Source organism: Malaclemys terrapin, chromosome 4, assembly GCF_027887155.1.
Source record: "Malaclemys terrapin pileata isolate rMalTer1 chromosome 4, rMalTer1.hap1, whole genome shotgun sequence".
In the NCBI taxonomy this organism is placed as follows: domain Eukaryota; kingdom Metazoa; phylum Chordata; order Testudines; family Emydidae; genus Malaclemys; species Malaclemys terrapin.
In genome coordinates, this window is record NC_071508.1 from 43,155,911 (window position 1) to 43,173,948 (window position 18,038).

The 18,038-nt window shown below is 50.0% G+C and overlaps 1 protein-coding gene across 1 annotated transcript in view; it reads left to right on the forward strand.

The window, feature by feature from the left end:
• LOC128836116 (sodium/hydrogen exchanger 10-like) overlaps nucleotides 1–16,978 on the forward strand; it is a 161,767-nt gene extending 144,789 nt beyond the window's left edge. Inside the window, exons 19-21 of the mRNA XM_054026133.1 lie at nucleotides 98–246; nucleotides 14,207–14,316; nucleotides 16,778–16,978. Coding sequence (XP_053882108.1) covers nucleotides 98–246; nucleotides 14,207–14,284 — 227 coding nt within the window. The 3' untranslated portion in view covers nucleotides 14,285–14,316; nucleotides 16,778–16,978. The remainder of the gene's footprint in view (nucleotides 1–97; nucleotides 247–14,206; nucleotides 14,317–16,777) is intronic.
• Nucleotides 16,979–18,038: the final 1,060 nt, after the last annotated feature.

An 18,038-nucleotide genomic window follows, 5' to 3' on the forward strand; every position in this document is an offset into this window, starting at 1 on the left:
TATTGATTTGTCAAGCATATTTAGTATTTCCCCTCAATGTGTTACCATTGAAAGCATATTTAAGTAGAAAACTTGGAACATTTCTTATTTATTTTAGGTTTAATGCAGCGTGATTATCCAGATATTGTTTCTGCTGTGCAAACCAAACAGGCAGTCCAAACTATGCTAAACACAACTACAGGAACTCTTGAAGTATTGATATCAAGCGGAATTGTGGATAAAAATGAAGGAGCAAAATTACAAAAGGTAATAAAAGCATTTCAGAGTGTTCATGTATATATTAGCTGCTGAATGTATGCCTTTCCATCATGCCACCATTATAAGTGAATTGTAAGTAATTTGCCTGAGACCTCTACCTCCAAGGTTTTCAGTGTGACACCTCTCAAAAGCACAAACTTGGTCTGTTTGGGTGTTGTTTTTTGGTCTAAATAACATGTTTAAAAGAGCTTTTAATGTGGAAATGCCAAATATCTAAACAATCATCCAGCAGGATTCTTGCACTTGGGTCTCTGCCTCCTGGTCTGAGTTTGGCAGAACTCCCACAGTTTAAAGAATATTTTATTCCTGACATCAGTATTGGTAGGGTAAATGTGAACCAGTGCTCCCTACTGGCCATTGCATGTCATGCCACATATAGTAGAAATAATTCCAGTAATTTCCTCCTTGGCTGTGGTAAGGGAAGGAGCTCCTGAATTTCTGTGACTTTAGCATTGTGTCAGCTCTTCATATATCCTTGCTTTATTTTCCCCATTGTCTGGTTGGTTCTGTGGTTGTTTAAACAGTAAGCCCTCCGTTTTCAGTGCTTCAATACAATTTTTATGCTCCTGCATTGTATTTGTCCAGCACCCTCTGTCCAGGAAATTCTGACCTGAGCACCAGCCTGTCTTGGAAAGGGTTTTTCTTCTTCAAGTGATTGCTCCTGTGTATTCCACAGTAGGTGTGCGTGCTCGCCACGTGCATCGGTGCCAGAAGTTTTTCCCTTAGCAGTACCAGTAAGAGGGAGGCACCGCTGCGACCCCTGGAGTGGCGCCTCTATATCGCGCTATAAAGGGAGCTGCACACTCCTCGCACCCTCAGTTCCTTCTTGCCGCCAGTGAAGATAGTCGGAACTTTGTTCTCCAGCCTTACTGTAGCTCTTAGTAGTATTCATATTCTCCAATAGTTGGATAACTTCTTAGTTAGTGGCCTGGTGCGGGGCATGCCCCGTGCCCCAGGCTTCAAGTTGTGCGACTCCTGTTGCAGTTCTATGCCAAGAAGTGACCCGCACACTCAGTGTCTTCGCTGCTTGGGTGAGACTCACGTAACCGATCACTGTAAAATCTGTAGATCGTTCAAGCCTGGAGCTAAACGTGAGAGAGATATCTGGCTCCAGGCCCTGCTAATGGAATCTGTGTTGGCCCTGGCACTGGCACACCGACCGGACTCGGTACCGGGCAGCACGTCCTCGGTGCAGAGCGAGGCTCCCTCCACCAGCTGGCACCGCTCTCCCGCTAAGAAGCAGGGAAAGACTCAGCGGCGCCAACAAAAGAACAGGGGTGAGGCCAGACCCGAGTTGGGCAGCCCACGATCCCCCTGGGGACCCAGAACTCTGACTCGCGCTGAGTGGAGTAGCCCGGTCCCGTCCACGTGTGCCTCTCCCGCGGTGAGAATGCCGTCGACGCCAGAGGCTGCACAGGCTGCGCGTGACATCTTCCCCCTTCCGGTGCCGGGTGCGCCGCTCGAGATGGGCCCCCGGTCCCGAGGGAAGCCGCCGTTGGGAGCACACCAGCCCTCCCCGGCAAGATATAGCCCGTGCTCCGAGGACCGTGTGCCGCCCCATTTGACGAGGTCCTCACATAGCTCGCGTTAGCCCTCCACTCCACTCAGACTGTCTGACTCACCCATGCGGGAGTCTCGAGGGTCCTCCACCGGGGGCACAGGCACCGAGACAAGCGGCGGCAACACTCCTCCTTGAATCGGAGCTACAGGAGCAGATCCCGACGCCACCATAACAGACACTCGGGTTCGAGTGCCTGCTCTGCCAGACACCAGGCTCGGAGCTCCCCTCGAGCGTTACCGTCACCGAAGCATCGTAGCTACGACCGCCGGGATGACTACAAGAGCAGCACCTCAGTCGAGTACCGCTCCTCATCATCGTTGAGGTCCAGATCTCGAGGTTGGCACCGGCACGACCGTAGAAGCTCCTGCTGCTCCTATGGCACTGTGTGGTCAATGGCGACCTCGGCCTCGGCACCCAGCTGCCCGTCCCTGAGCCGCACCGCCCCTCAAGAGCAGCCTGCACCGCTCGCCACCCAAGCCAGTCAGTGGCAAGGGGCACTGTGGCAGGGGCACTGGTGTCAAGGGGCACTGTGGCTGCAATTGCCCGCCCAGGCAAGACCCCGCTCGGTAGCCAGAGCAACCCAGGCCCATTCGGTATCCCCCCCTCGACAGAGTCAAAAGTCGACGGGCACCGAACCGGCGGCACCGGGCCCGGATTAGGTCTTGCGAGTCGAAACTCCAGGACCTCCTGACGCCTTGGGAGCCGGACCGGCCCCCTCGCCGGCACCGGAGCAGACCATAGTGGCCCCTCCATCCATTCTACAGGAGGACTTTAAGGCTCATCAGGAGCTCCTCAAACGGGTAGCCTCAAATCTCCAGCTCCAGGCTGAGGAGATGGAGGAGCTGTCGGATACCCTTTTCAATGTGCTGTCCTCGGGCCGTGTGGCCCTACCTCTCCACCAAGGGGTAGCCAACGTATCAACTGCCCTGTGGCAAACCCCAGCTTCCTTGGTGCCCATCTCCAAGAAAGCAGAGAGAAAGTACTTTGTTCCAGCTAAGGGACATGAGTACCTGTACTACCTCCCGGCACCCAACTCTTTGGTGGTGGAGTCAGTCAACCACTGGGAACGCCACGGTCAGCCCGCACCCACCCCCAAGGACAAAGATGCCAGGAGGCTGGATTTTTTTGGCAGGAAGGTTTATTCTTCTGCGAGCTTTCAACTCAGGGTGGCCAACCACCAAGCCCTGTTGAGCTGCTATGATTTTAACTTGTGCAGGTGTAGTAGGTTCGCGCCGGGGCTCTACCCTCCGGGACGGAGGGGCACCACACCGACTCACTACAGCACAGACAGTCAAAGCTCAGGCCCCTTTACGCAGGGGCTGAGCGACCCGCAGTTCAGGGAGCTCAGGCCCTCAGGCAGGGCTGAGCAAACAATCAGCTAGCTCAGGCCTTTTGGGTACAGGGGCTGAGCAATAATCAACAGTTAAAGTAGGCTCAGGCCCTGGATCAGGGCGGGGCACAAACAGTCTCCGCTCAGGCCCTTTGGTGCAGGGGCTGAGCAACAATCAACAGTTAAAGTAGGCCTAGGCCCTGGATCAGGGCGGGGCACAAACAGTCTCAGCTCAGGCCGCTTGGTGCAGGGGCTGAGCGACAATCAGTTACGGGGCTCAGGGCCTCTGGTGCAGGGGCTGAGCAACAACACACTTGGGGGAGGCCCAGGTTCCTACCTGAGCGTTGGGTGAGGGGGAAGCCTGCCACCCGTGAGCAGGGGTGGCAGGGCGGGACGCAGGCCCACCCACTCCACTGCGTCCCAGCCCGGGGCCCTAGCAGCGGTTACTGCCGCTGCTGATCAGTGGGGTGTCCTGACCGAAACACACTGACATCGGCTCACAGGTCTCTGCAGCCTGACCGGGGTCGGCTACCCCCGGGCTACTTCCGTGTTCCCCCTCGGGGCCTACCTCGTTGGCGACGCTGGGTTCGGGCCAGTCCAGCAGCATTGGTTCCTCTGGTGTGGGGCTTGGGGGCTGGTCCGGCAGCTCTCCACCAGTGTAGCTGGCGCAGGGCAGGCTTGGCCAGTCCTCCTCGGGGTAGCTGGCACAGGGCAGGCTTGGCTCCTCCTCGGGGTAGTGGGCCCGGGGCAGGCTTGGCCAGTCCTCCTCGGGGTAGCGGGCCCAGGGCAGACTGGGCCAGTCCTCCTCGGGGTACCTGGCGAGAGGTAGACTCGACCAGCGCGGTGGGGTAGCAGGCGGCTCGCGGCCTGTGGCTGTCTCCCAAGCGGGAGCTTGGCCCGGGACGTCTGCTCTCTCTGCCGGCGGGCTTTTATACTTCCAGGTCGGTGCCGTGACCTCGGAGGGGCGGGCGCCGGACCTGGTGGCTTCGCCCACATTGGGGTTAGGAGAAGTTCGGCCCTATGCAGGACGGAAGGGCGCCACACCGCTTCACTACAGCGGGTCTCTACCGAAGTTCGAGCCTCTTCTCCCGGAGTGGGACAAAAAGGAGTTCAAGGCTCTGGTTGAAGAAGGGGCAGCAGCGGCGAAAGCAGCCCTCCAGGCCGCCTCGGATACAGCCGACACAGCAGCCCGTTCGATGGCCTCGGCCATATCCATGAGAAGGGCGTCGTGGCTTCTCCTGTCCGGTCTGTCTGCAGAGTCTCAGTCTCTGATGCAGGACCTTCCCTGCGACGGGAAAGCGTTGTTTGAGGACCAAACCGATGTCCACCTGCATGGGATGAAAGACTCCTGTACCACCCTGCATACTCTGGGCCTATATGTCCCACCAGCGAAGGACAAACCTGGGCCGCAGACCTCCGCTCCTCCCGCTAGGGGCAGATATGAACCCCCGCCTAAGCGACTGAGGGAGCAGAGACGCAGGTCCCAGCATCAGTCCCGCTCGTCCCCGCGACCAGGCCCCTCGAAGGGCAAGGGGCAGGGGAAGAGGTGGTTTTGACTCTTTGCGGGGGTCCACTGGGCCTGTTACCATGGATGCCCCTCAGTTAATAAAGTTTGTGTTCTGCAACCGCTTATCTGCATTCTGAGTGGAGTGGTCCCATACAACGTCAGACCAGTGAGTCCTCAGCACGATTTCCAGGCGCTACATGTTGCAGTTCGCCTCACCTCCTCTCCACCACCCCCTACCCCGGGAGGACCTCGGGGACCCGGAACATACCCCCCTTCTAAGCCAAGAGGTGGCGTGCCTCCTCAACCTGGGCGCGGTGGAGAGGGTACTGGTAGAATTCCAGGGCAAGGGGTTTTACTCCCGGTATTTCCTGATCCCGAAGGCAAAAGGCGGGCTCTGGCCCATCCTGGACGGAATCTCAACAGGTTTATGGTCTGTTACAAGTTCCACATGGTATCCCTGACCTCCATCATTCCCTCCTTAGACCCGGGGGATTGGTTCGTGTCCCTGGACCTCCAGGATGCGTATTTCCACATCCATATTTTCGAGGGTCATAGGCACTTCCTCAGCTTCCTGGTAGGGCGGGACCATTACCAGTTTGTGGTCCTCCCTTTTGGCCTTTCCACGCCCCCCAGGGTTTTTACCAAATGCATGGCAGTGGTGGCAGCCCACCTCCGGAGGAACAGGCTGCAAATTTTTCCTTACCTAGACGATTGGCTCCTCAAGGGCAGCTCCGGGTCCCAGGTTCAGGCCCAGATGCATTTCCTGCTGTCCACATGCGCGGGTCTAGGCCTAGTGGTGAACGAGGCCAAGTCCACGTTGGTACCGGTTCAGCGCATACACTTCACAGGGGCTCTGCTAGACTCAGTAGAGGCCACAGCCTCTCTTCCCCGGGACAGGTTCGAGACACTCAAAAGTCTCATAGCTTCGGTCACAGCCTTCCCCATGATGACAGCAAGGGTGTGCCTTCAAATCCTAGGTCACGTGGCAGCATGCACGTCCATGGTGCGACATGCCAGACTCAGAATGAGGCTCCTCCAACTCTGGTTGGCCTCCCAGTATTCCCAGTCCAGGGACAGCCTGGACAAGGTGGTCATGATGCCACCCAACGTGGTGGCCACTCTGCAATGGTGGTCCCTCCTGAGCAATATGCTAAACGGGATCCCCTTCCGAGAAATCCCTCCCTCACTAGACCTGGTGTCGGATGCCTCGGACCTGGGCTGGGGAGCCCATATAGGGGACATTCAAACCCAAAGCAGATGGTCGACCTTGGAATTGTCTCTGCACATAAACGTCAGGGAGCTCAGGGCAGTACGCCAGGCGTGCATAGTGTTCAGTTTGCACATTTGCAGGAAGGCGGTCAGAGTCCACACGGACAACATGGCCGCGATGTATTACATCAACGGGCAGGGGGGCACACGCCTCGGCCCTGTGCCGGGAAGCCTTGGACCTCTGGGAGTTTTGCATAGCCCACGATATCTCCCTACGGGCTTTCCATCTACCCGGTGCACGCAATGTGCGAGCCGATCTCCTCAGCAGGGTGTTTTCCCACCAATACGAGTGGTCATTCCACTGGGAAGTCGCCCAACAGCTCTTCTGAGAGTGGGGAGTTCCCCGGGTCGACCTCTTCGCTACCGCCCCGAACAGATGCTGCCCCCGTTCTGCTCCAGGGCAGGGGCAGAAAGGGGGGCGATCTCGGATGCATTCCTCCTCCGGTGGTCAGACCAACTGTTCTATGCCTTTCCACCCTTCCCACTGATAGGCAAGGTCCTGCAGAAAGTAAAGGCAGACAGGTTGAGGGTTATCCTCATAGCCCCGGATTGGGCCCGTCAGCATTGGTACGGGACCCTTCTGCAACTTTTAGCGGCCCCCCCGCGGAGGCTGCCGCTTCACCCGGATCTCCTCTCCCAGGAGAGGGATGCCTCCTCCACCCCAACCTGGCTGCGCTCCACCTGACAGCGTGGTTGCTCCATGGTTAAACAGGGAGGAGGGAAGGTGTTCAGAGGATGTCAGACAAATTCTGCGGGAGAGCAGAAAGCCATCCACACGGCGGACGTACCTTGCCAAATGGTCTAGGTTCTCCAGGTGGGCGGGGGAGCGGGGCGCCTCCTTGTCTTCCGCATCCCTCCAGCTCATTCTCGATTATCTCCTGTCCTTTAGGACCCAAGGGCTAGCTCCTGCCTCCTTCAGGGTGCATTTAGCAGCCATTTCAGCCTTCCACCCTCCGGTGCAAAGTCACTCGGTGTTTTCCCATCAAATGACCTCCCGCTTTTTAAAGGGCCTAGATCGTGCATTCCCGTACGCCAGGGCCCCGGTTCCACAATGGGATCTGAATCTAGTGTTATCCCGCCTCACGGCTCCTCCCTTTGAACCCTTGGCCACGTGTTCCTGGTCCCAACTATCATGGGAAGTGGCATTTTTGGTGGCTATCACCTCAGCCCGTCGGGTCTCGGAGCTTAGGGTCTTGACCTCGGAACCCCCGTATATGGTTTTCCACAAGGATAAGGTCCAGCTTCGCCCGCACCCCTCTTTTCTCCTGAAGGTGCTCTCCACATTCCATATGGATCAGGACATTTTCCTACCGGTACTCTGTCCTAAGCCTGATTCCTCCAACGAGGAACACTGCCTACACACGCTAGACGTACGTAGAGCATTGGCCTTTTACCTGGACCGAACCAGGCCGTTGAGGAAATCCTCGCAACTGTTCATTGCGTCGGCCGAGCACATGAGGGGGCACCCAGTTTCCACCCAGCGCCTTTCCCACTGGATCACCTCGTGCATACGCACGTGTTACGACTTGGCAGGGGTTCCCCTGCGGCCTATTGTGAGGGTGCATTATACAAGAGCTCAAGCCTCGTCGGCCACCTATGTAGCCCACGTCCTTATCCAGGACATATGTTGGGTTGCCACATGGTCCTCTGTCCACTATGCGATTGTCTCCCAAGCACAGGATGATGCCAGGTTTGGTAGGGTGGAACTCCATCCCGCTAACCTTTAAACTCCTACACACCTCCATCAGATATAGCTTGGAGTCACCTACTGTGGAATACACAGGAGCAATCACTCGAAGAAGAAAGGACAGTTACCTGTTCCGTAACTGGCGTTCTTCAAGATGTGTTGCTCCTGTCTATTCCACATCCCACCCTCCTTCCCCTCTGTCGGAGTTGTCTGGCAAGAAGGAACCAAGGGTGGGGGGAGTGCGCAGCTCCCCTTATAGTGTGATATAGAGGCACCACTCCAGGGGTCCCAGCGGTGCTCCCCTCCTATGGGTACTGCTAAGGGAAAAACTTCCGGCACCGGTGCACGTGGCGAGCACGCATACCTACTGTGGAATAGACAGGAGCAACACATCTCGAAGAACGCCAGTTACGGAATGGGTAACTGTCCTTTTGGCACTGCTTGTTTTGCTGTTCACTATGATCCAGGCCTTCTTCCCTAAATTAGTAGGGAGTTCCAGACACTTGCATGGGACTGCATGAGAATCTGAGCAAAGAAGGCTGCAACAAGAACTCAGAAAAATCAGAAGAAACATCTGCTGCTGGGGTACTCCAGGACAGGAACTCTATAAGAGGCAACCCTATTTTCTTTGAGTGATGGTCCCTATGTTTATTCTACACATGGGTATGCGTGCATGCCATGCACCTGAGTTCAGAAGTTTTTCCAAGCAGCGTCTGTTGACCCACACATTCACAGTGTGTCTCCTCATGCTCCCGACCAAGTATATAAGGGGTGGTGCAGGTTGATACCACTCCAGTTTCGTCTTACCGCTGCATGGTCTGAATCGGAACCCCTATTCCTTCTTTTCCATCAGTGATGCACATCAGTGGTGCCTCTACTGTCTGATCGAGGCACACATCTTGGTGAAGAGCAGCATCTGCAAGTCCTTCCCACCCAGAACTAGAGAGGTCCTTGAGCTCCAACTCTGCAAGTTCCTGATGGAAGAGGCAATGAGGCTCTGGAAGCACTCTGATCCTGGCCAGGGAGACTCCCGCTGTACAGTGGCCTCTTCCGACTGGTAGTGCCCTTCCCAGCACGAGCCATGGTGTGGAGATGCTGGTGTTATCCAGGGTTTTCAGAACCCAAAGCTGTGGTAACTTAACTGTTTCACTTCAGGTGGTGTCAGGAATAAATCAATGGGGACACAGTGCTTCTAGCTGATGAAAGATTGATAGAAATAAGCATGCTCTCATCTAAAATTACTCTTTATTAGATTTAAGCACACACAAACATAAGCAATAGGTTTAGAATATCCAAAATAATTACCTAAAATCTGAGATGGTATCGAGTAATTAGCAGCAGGTCAGCAATTGCCCGTCTCTTCCCTGCCAGGGAGTATGCTGTCCGGAAAAAGTCACTTGGGATAGCTTCAGAGAACTGTTCCAAAGTATACTCTATTATCTAGTCTTTTCATAACTAATTTTTACAAAACACATAGCTCATAGTGACCCCTACTGGGTCATCACATCTCCTAACTTCAATAAGTTCAACATTAGCCATCTTAGCCATAATAAGCTTTTATATCAAAGGTGCCCAAACTCTAGGTCTCCATCCACTTATTTTCTTTTGGTCTCATAATTTGTTGACCCTTTTCTCCCCTCCTCCCATTCTGATTAGCAGAAACTGCAAGCCTGCTACTAGTATTTGACCTTGCCTCCAAAAGCCCTGCTTGTCCAAATTATCCATTAACTATGTGATGGTTTATTTTATTAATTAATAGTGGCTCAATGCACACAATATGGCTGCGATTAGCTTGATCAAATTTTGGGGTAACACTCCCCTCAATTCTGGGGTAACACCAAAGCCCAAGGGCACGCATAGAGTAAGAAACACTCTCATCAGCATAAGAGCAGATCTCCACAGCAGACAGCTTATAAGAGAGCTTTTCCTCTCCGAGCCATGCCATGTCAGATGAAATGTCATGCGTGGACCCTGGAGGGTAAGGCAAAGAAGAGGTAGGATCCGTTGGTACTGCCAATGACCTTGATACAAGGACACTTGGAGTGCCTGGCTACAAGTGTGGCTCCAGGTGCTCCATCAGTGCTGCCTTGCCGGTATGCAGACTGGCTGGCTCTGACCTCTGAACCGGGACCTTCCAGCATCTCAATGGGCACCCCACAAGCCCGGGGATATGATAACACTGGAGGAGGTGTTCCTGCCATACCTACATGTCCGCTGCTCTCGGGCCCGTCCATTCTTTGGGTCGTCCCCGTACCTGAGGATGAATCATTGCTCCTGCTGCAGCAGAGACCCCTTCCCCATCCATCAGACCAGTGACCTCTGGTACCAATGGTCCCGCCATTTCTGATGAAACCATCATCTAACTCAGAGGAGTCCCAGGACTTAGCCCCAGCAAACATTGCCTGACAGGAGCCCAGACAGGCAGCTGAGGCACCCTTATCTGCCCAGCAATGACTCCCCTGGTACCACTTTCCCTGGGGTCCATCCTCTACCTCCCATAGAAGCCTCAGGAACTATTCAAGGGACAGATGCATGGGAATGATGAGGTTCCCAGTAGTGTGGTTCCCTATGGTGTGGTCTCAAGCTCTATACACCTCTATGCCTGTGTGGCCTTATTGGGGACCTTGCTCATTGCAAAGGAGACAAGATTACCCACACATGCCTAAAACTCCTTCAGCCATGGCTACCGCTACGCAGGTGGCAACTAAATGTCTACCAGCTCAGGTCTCCTCTAATCATGAGGCAGAGGAAACAGCACTTCTCCCAGTAGACCCTGCAGGACCAGCCATCTTATCACTTTCAGATGAGGCAGTGGTGCCTCCCATGGCCCCACAATTGAATGATTTAAAGGATTTTTAAGACCTCCTGAAAAAAATAGCAGCAACTTGTGGATTTTTGCAATCTACTTCTCTTGGTAGGTAGCCTATCTAGAGTTGGCCTCCAGTCTACCTCTAGATAGGCTCAGCTTGCCTATAATTGATGGATCTGTTCCAATTGCTATGAGAAACCCCAGTTACAAGTATATCCATGTCTAGAAAGGTGGGCAGAAAATACAAAGTTCCACCCAGAAGTGAGACAGAAGAGAACACCACCAAAAGAAAAGAAGCTGAAGAGATGAGATTTATTCTGCAGAAAACACTATTTTTCTGCAAACCTCCAATTTCTGCTAGCTAATTAGCAACCTCTAATGGCAAGATGTAATTTCCATATCTTTGAATAACTCTTGGTCTTCAATGACAAGTTGCTGTCAGACTCCTGCGAGGAGTTCTCATCCTTGGTTGCTGCAGGCATTTGTTAGCTAAAACTGGCCTGCAAGCTGAATTAGATTCAGCAGATACTGCCTCTTGTTCCCTGGCCATGGCTTTGGTGATGTGCAGGTTATCATGGCTACAAGGATCCAGCTTCTCCAGAGAAGTCCTCATGAGTTAAGGCACCCTATGTAGGCCCAAGAGGGGTTCCAGGAACTGTCCTTACAACAAGGTGGATATCCCTGCCAGTTGTAGTGACAAACCTGCCTCTCGGCTTGCTCTTGGACTTCTGACTCATGGCTGTGACTACTGGTTCCTGACTCTGGCTCTGATCTTCAGTGCTATTCCTGGCTTCTGACTATCATTCTCTGACCACTAGGCATGACAGTCACTGCTCTGACCAGGAGGTCTGACCACTCAAGCCCCGGTCGTGACACCCAACATCCTGAGGTTCTCCGCTTCCCAACCCAGGGCTCTACCTCCAGTGACAGACCTATTATCATCTGTTGAGGAGAAGATCCTTCACCCAGCCCTGAATTCCCTTCATCACACAGCCTGGCTCTTGGATGGATGTTGAGTGTAGAAGTACTCTGTTCCTCTCCTGTTCAAGACCACCTAGTTAACAGCATAGGTGCCGACTTCATGGGTGCTCCGGGGCTGGAGCACCCACGGGGAAAAATTGGTGGGTGCTCTGTACCCACCAGCAGCCAAGCTCCCCACCCCCCACCTCACCTCACCTCTGCCTCCTCCCCTGAGCACGACGTGTCCCTGCTTCTCCTCCCAGCACTTGCTGCCACAAAACACACGGTGTAACAAGCTCTGGGAGGGAAGGAGGGACGGGGGAAGGAGCAGGAATGCGGTGCACTCAGGGGAGGAGGCGGAGAAGAGGCGGGGCCGGGGTGTGGATTTGGGGAAGGGGTTGGAATAGGGGCAGGGACTTTGGGGAAGGGGTTGGAATGGGGGCGGAGCAGGAGTGGAGTCGGGGCAGGGCCGGGGGCAGAGGTGAGTCGAGCACCCACTGGTGCCAGCAGAAGTCGGTGCCTATGGTTAATAGTGGGAAGGACTCTGAAACAACCTTACCAGGCAAAATGGACAAGGTTTTCTCACTGGTGTCACCAGAAATCCCTGAACCCTCAGGAAGTCTCAATACTGACAATTCTAGACTACTTGTTAGAACTGAAACACTCTATCCTATCACTGAGCTAAGTAAAAGTACACATGACAGCAAACTCAGCACGTTATCTATGCATAGAGGGTCAATATCTTTTCTCATCCAACAGTCATAACATTTCTAAAGGGCCTAATAAGAGTGTTTCCGTTTATCAAGGACCCTATCCCTCCATGCAATCTCAACCTGGTTCTCTCAGTGCTCATGGGCCATAGCTTGGAACTGATGGCTAAGAATTCTTTTCCATACTTGTCACTGAAAACATCATTCTCGGTAGCAATTATCTCAGCAAGGAGGGTAAGAGAGATGTAAGCACTGATGGCTGATCCTCCCTGTACATTTTTCTACCCAGACAAGATATTGTTAAGAACATACCTCAAGTTTTTATCAAAGGTCAAGGAATTCCATCTGAATCAACAAATGCACTTACCCGTGTTCTTCAATAGATCTCACTCTAATAAAACAGAGGCAGCTTTTCACACTTTGGATGTCAGAAGAACCCTGGAATTCTACCTCCAAAGAACAAAGCTCCAGATCTTCACCAAAACTCTTTGAGTGCATCTACATTGCATTGTAAACCCGGGTCTGCCGGACCCGAGCTTGTGGACTCAGTATTTCCAAGCCTGCATTTGAGCATCCACACTATATTGTAAACCTAGGTTTACAGTTGCTGGACCTGGGTTTTCAGCTGTATGCATACTGCATTACACAACTACCTGACTTGAGTCTGCAACTTGAGCTGTATCCACACTGAAAAATGACAAGGCTTGCACCTGAGTCAGAGTGGGATTAGGCTCTGATGCAGTCCCCTAACAGGGTCCTAGGACCCAGATCCTAAAGGTTTGCTGACCCAAATCTGATGGATTTCTGTGTGGATGGAAAGAGGGCTTGGGTTGAAACTTGAATCAGAGACCGGGCTTAGTGTACCGTGTAAACATATCGTTTGTGGCTATTGTAGAGAGGATGAAAGGCAAAGCCATATCCTCCCAACATTTATTGAATTGGATCAGACTGTGTGAAGACTTGCTATGAGACTACAGAGAAGGACCCATCTAAAGCTGATTCTATTGAGAGCTCAAGTAGACTCCGTAGCTGCACTAAAGAATGTATCTATCCCAGTTATATGGAAGACAGTGACCTGGAGATCTATTCATACATTCACTAAGCACTGTACCACTTACCAAAGCCTCCAGGTCAGAGGCCACATTTGGTGAGGCTGTGCTCCGGTCATTAATTTTTAACTCCAAGCTCCCACCTCCAATGTACTGGTCAATTGCTTGGGAGTCACCAACAATGGAATGTTCATATGGAGAATCATTCAAAGGAGAATGAGAAATTACTTACCTTGCACAGTAACTGTAATTCTTTGAGATGTGTTGTCCAAATGCACACTCCACGACCTGCCCTCCATCCTTTCTGCCTCAAAGTTCTCTGGGCAGGAAAAACAAACAAACCTGGGATTCTGTAGTTGAGAGGAAATTGAAGACAGTTGGCTCACTCTGCTCTTTTATGCTCTTGCTGAGGAGCACAAAGAACTGCAGGGCCCATGCATACCAACCAGACATTTCTGGCCAAAAGACTCCAAACTCAAGTGCAGAGAGTCACATGCACACTAATAGTAGAATGTGCATGTGGGCAACATATCTTAAAAAACTCCCGTTACTGTACACAGTAAGGAACTTGTCAATATCTCCATTTTATAAATGGGGAAACAGAGGCATAGATCGGTGAAATGACTTGTCTAGGCTCACTCAGCAGAACAGTGGCAGAGCTGTATTATAACATGCTTGGATGACTTAAACCTTTGACCTTATCCAGGCCTTTCCCACTCCATCAGCCAGTCCACTTAAATGATGACATTGTGGAAAATATCAGTTGTAAACCACCCAGGCCAAAGTAGGGCCCCAGTCCTGAAAAGACTTAATTCAATGGGACTACTCATAGTGTGGAAAGTTAAGCACGTGTGGAAATCTTTCTAGTTTTGGGGTCTAAGTGTCGGTACTATAATAAAAGCTATTTAAGAAAGGGCAGAATAACATGGAGGCTTATACAGGGGGGAAAATGTTTCTGAATGAAGAGGTTCAGTAAGGAATAATCCACACTTAAAGAGTTTATCTTCAGAACAAAGAGAAATTAATGCATGTAGATTACATGTGGGTTCTTTTTCCCCTTGTTTAGATGATTCTGCAAAAAAAAACAAACTTGGCACGCTTCCATCCATCACCTATTGCAGAGGAGCTTTTATCAGTTGGTTAGAAAATGAAAAGACCCAAGTTGAGTTCATGCAGGTAATGTTTAGCTTGCTGACATGGTTCCAGATCCTTTATAATGTTCTGTTTTCAAAAGGCAAATATTATGAAGGTGCTTATGTTGACTGTATAGTTCTGGCTGTCTTGAGTTCGGTACTTAAAGAAGGAATTCAACCTCTGTTAGGTCCAAAGGATGCAACATATCCTCCCCAAATTTACCACACTTATTCTTTGAATATTAAATTAATTTTCTGATAATTTACAAGTAAATCTCTTAATTAGTTTGACTTAAAACATAATTTGAAAATGGGCCCTTTTAAGAAATTTAGCATTTGTCAGACCTTTCTTTTGGCCCAAATGATGTTAATAATGGAATAAAACAGACTCTTTGAACTTTTCTTATATTTAATGCCATTGCAATGTCATGTATATCTGAAAAAATTAGATTCTAATTAAGCTAAATTATTAATAATCAGTGTATTGAATTGTTATGATTATAGACAGGGCCAACTCAGTAGTTCAGTTCATTCTTAAATGGAGACATTGGGACATCAGAGATAACCAATCATAGAATATCAGGGTTGGAAGGAACCTCAGGAAGTCATCTAGTCCAACCCCCTGCTCAAAGCAGGACTAATCCCAACTAAATTATCCCAGCCAGGGCTTTGTCACGCCTGACCTTAAAAACCTCTAAGGAAGGAGATTCCACCACCTCCCTAGGTAACCCATTCCAGTGCTTCACCACCCTCCTAGTGAAAAAGTTTTTCCTAATATCCAACCTAAACCTCCCCCACTGCAACTTGAGACCATTACTCCTTGTTCTGTCATCTGGTACCACTAAGAGCAGTCTAAATCCATCTTCTTTGGAACCCCCTTTCAGGTAGTTGAAAGGAGCAATCAAATCCCCCCTCATTCGTCTCTTCTGCAGACTAAAGAATCCCAGTTCCCTCAGCCTCTCCTCATAAGTCATGTGCTCCAGCCCCCTAATCATTTTTTTTGCCCTCCGCTGGACTCTTTCCAATTTTTCCACATCCTTCTTGTAGTGTGGGGCCCAAAACTGGACACAGTAGTCCAGATGAGGCAGCACCAATGTCGAATAGAGGGGAATGATCACGTACCTCAATCTGCTGGCAATGCCCCTACTTATACAGCCCAAAATGCAGTTAGCCTTCTTGGCAACCAGGGCACACTGTTGACTCATATCCAGCTTCTCATCCACTGGAACCCCTAGGTCTTTTTCTGCAGAACTGCTGCCTAGCCATTAGGACTGTAATCTGTAGCAGTGCATGGGATTCTTCTGTCCTAAGTGCAGGACTCTGCACTTGTCCTTGTTAAACCTCATCAGGTTTCTTTTGGCCCAATTTTGAAGTGAGCACTTTCAATTTAACCTTAAGAATACTGTACAAGACAAAAGATAAGAATGTTCACTGTAAGGGGATTATACTGATTTTTACATTTCCAAAAGCGGTCATCACAAATATCTGATGTATATTTAAATAGTGTATTTGTAAATGTAGTATATTTAAATAGACAACGTAGCACTGTTGTCAACAGCCACAACAAAGAAGAAAATACAGATTAAGGCTGTTGGTGAAATCAACCCTTCTCTTCCAATTGTCCCTGATGATCCTAATCATTCCAGAGTGCCTTTATGATTCTGGTAGTGTCAGTCTCTTACCCACCCAGACCTTCAGGGGGTCCTTACTCTGCCCCATTCTTGCAGTGCTTTGCTCATGACAGGAACCTCATTTAAAAAAGGAGGAAAAAGGCATTTGTGACAGTGAGTCTTACACTCTAACTCTAGTACTTAATAAAGTAGCAGCCACCAGCAGCACCAACATAAATTACTATGGAAGATGTGCCAGTTTCTAAATGCTATGTAGGTCACAGGAGATATTGGCTAAGAAGGTACCCAGATAGCCTTCCAAGATTCACGAGTCCAACATATGCCTACCACAACGGATGGTGTACCTCATCCAGTTTCACTCATAATAATGTCCCCGTTCCCTGGCACATGAATCACAGTGCCATAGCTAGTCATTTGAAGGGCATCAGAATCTCTTGTGTTCCTGAAAAAACAAGTATTTCTTCAATTTGCTGGGATCTCCACCTCAGGTTATGACAACTGAATATCATTCCTCCTAAAGAAATCTTTCAGACTAAAGAATTGCATTGTTTGATGACCTTCCAAACCTGGTTCAAAACACACCTTTTCCCAGTTTTTTTGGTGGGGGGCAGATGATACATGGTTTCCTGGAGGCTTGGATGTAGAAATGCTAGGAATTGATCTGTGGTAAGTGTGGGTGGTATTGGTTTTGAAGTCTTTCAACTAGGCGGACTGCACTTTTTTTTTCTTTTTTCTTTTTTGGCAACACCTAAACCACCGGCTGAAGCACTACCAGTGAAATTTTTGTTTCAAAGTATAGAAATGTCATATATCATATCAATTACATTAAATTCATGTGAAATGTATTTTTAAAATTTTCCCCTCTTCAAACAGAATACTTCTTTGGCAGCTCAAGGACAATCCATTGGTGAGTCAGTCTTATGAAGGGTTAAAGTGCTCCAACACCATCAGCTACCACACATGAAATCCAGGCAGAAGTCTTTGAAGGAGAAGAGTTTAGAATCTATTATACCCAAATACCCTAATGGATTTTTTGTTGTTGGTATAATTGATTTCCCTTTTTATTGTGAAATCTAGTTTGTTCAGGTTTATCTCCTTTAGTGTTGTTCTATTGTTCTGTTGTTCTACTGACAACATTTAGTGTTATTAAAATTTTTATGAAACAAGTTTGAGCACTGCACCTCATTTGCACAAAGCGCTTTTTTCCAGTCACCCAAACCCATACCATGACTTAGTGACAGTTAGTAATAGAAAACAATCCTTTTACCATCAAGAAGCCTTTTCTGTGGCAATGGAGGTTACACATACCCACTGAAAGTCCTTTCCTAGTTATTGCAGGACACTTTCACTCAATGGGAGAACTTGACAATGAAAGCAAAATTTCAAAAGCTACATACTTATGCAGCAATAAGAAAAGTTAGTTAAACTTGTATTAGCCATTAAACATGTAAATTTGGGTTATCACAAGGCAGAGATGATAGTGGAATTTGTTTCCAGATGAGATTACCCCAAGATAAGATGTAGAGAGGAAATGAGAAGGGGACCAAACAACAATTGTCCTGGAAAGTTGGACATGAGGAGGAACCTCCCAAGGACAAAATGATGTGATTAGAGAGATAGTAGAAGGAGAACCAGGGGAGGACAGCATCACTGAAGACAAGATTTCAGAAAGAAGAAAATGGTTGCCAGTAGTTTGAGAAGCAAATGAAATTTTGGGGTTTTGTTGTTGTTGTTGTTTTTTTAAAGACAGGAGAGACTAAAGAATGCTTGTGTTTGAGGGGAAAGAGTCAGAAGAGAAGGGTAAGGGAGGGGGATGTGAGAGAGACAGGAGATGAGATGAGGTAGGGTCTCTGGGGCAAATAGAGGAGTCACAGGAGAGAAGATGAGAAAAAAAGAGTGTTATCTTTTCCGTAACCGGTGTTTGAGATGTGTTGCTTATGTCTATTCCACAATAGATGTACATGCTCACCACGTTTCCCCTAGAAGTACCGGTAGAGGAGCGCCCCAGCGACCCCTGGCGTGGCGCCTCCATGGTGAGGTATAAGGGGAGCTGCGTGCTCCCCCCATCCTCAGTTCCTTCTTGCCAGACAACTCCAACAGAGGGGAAGGAGGGCGGGATGTGGAATAGACATGA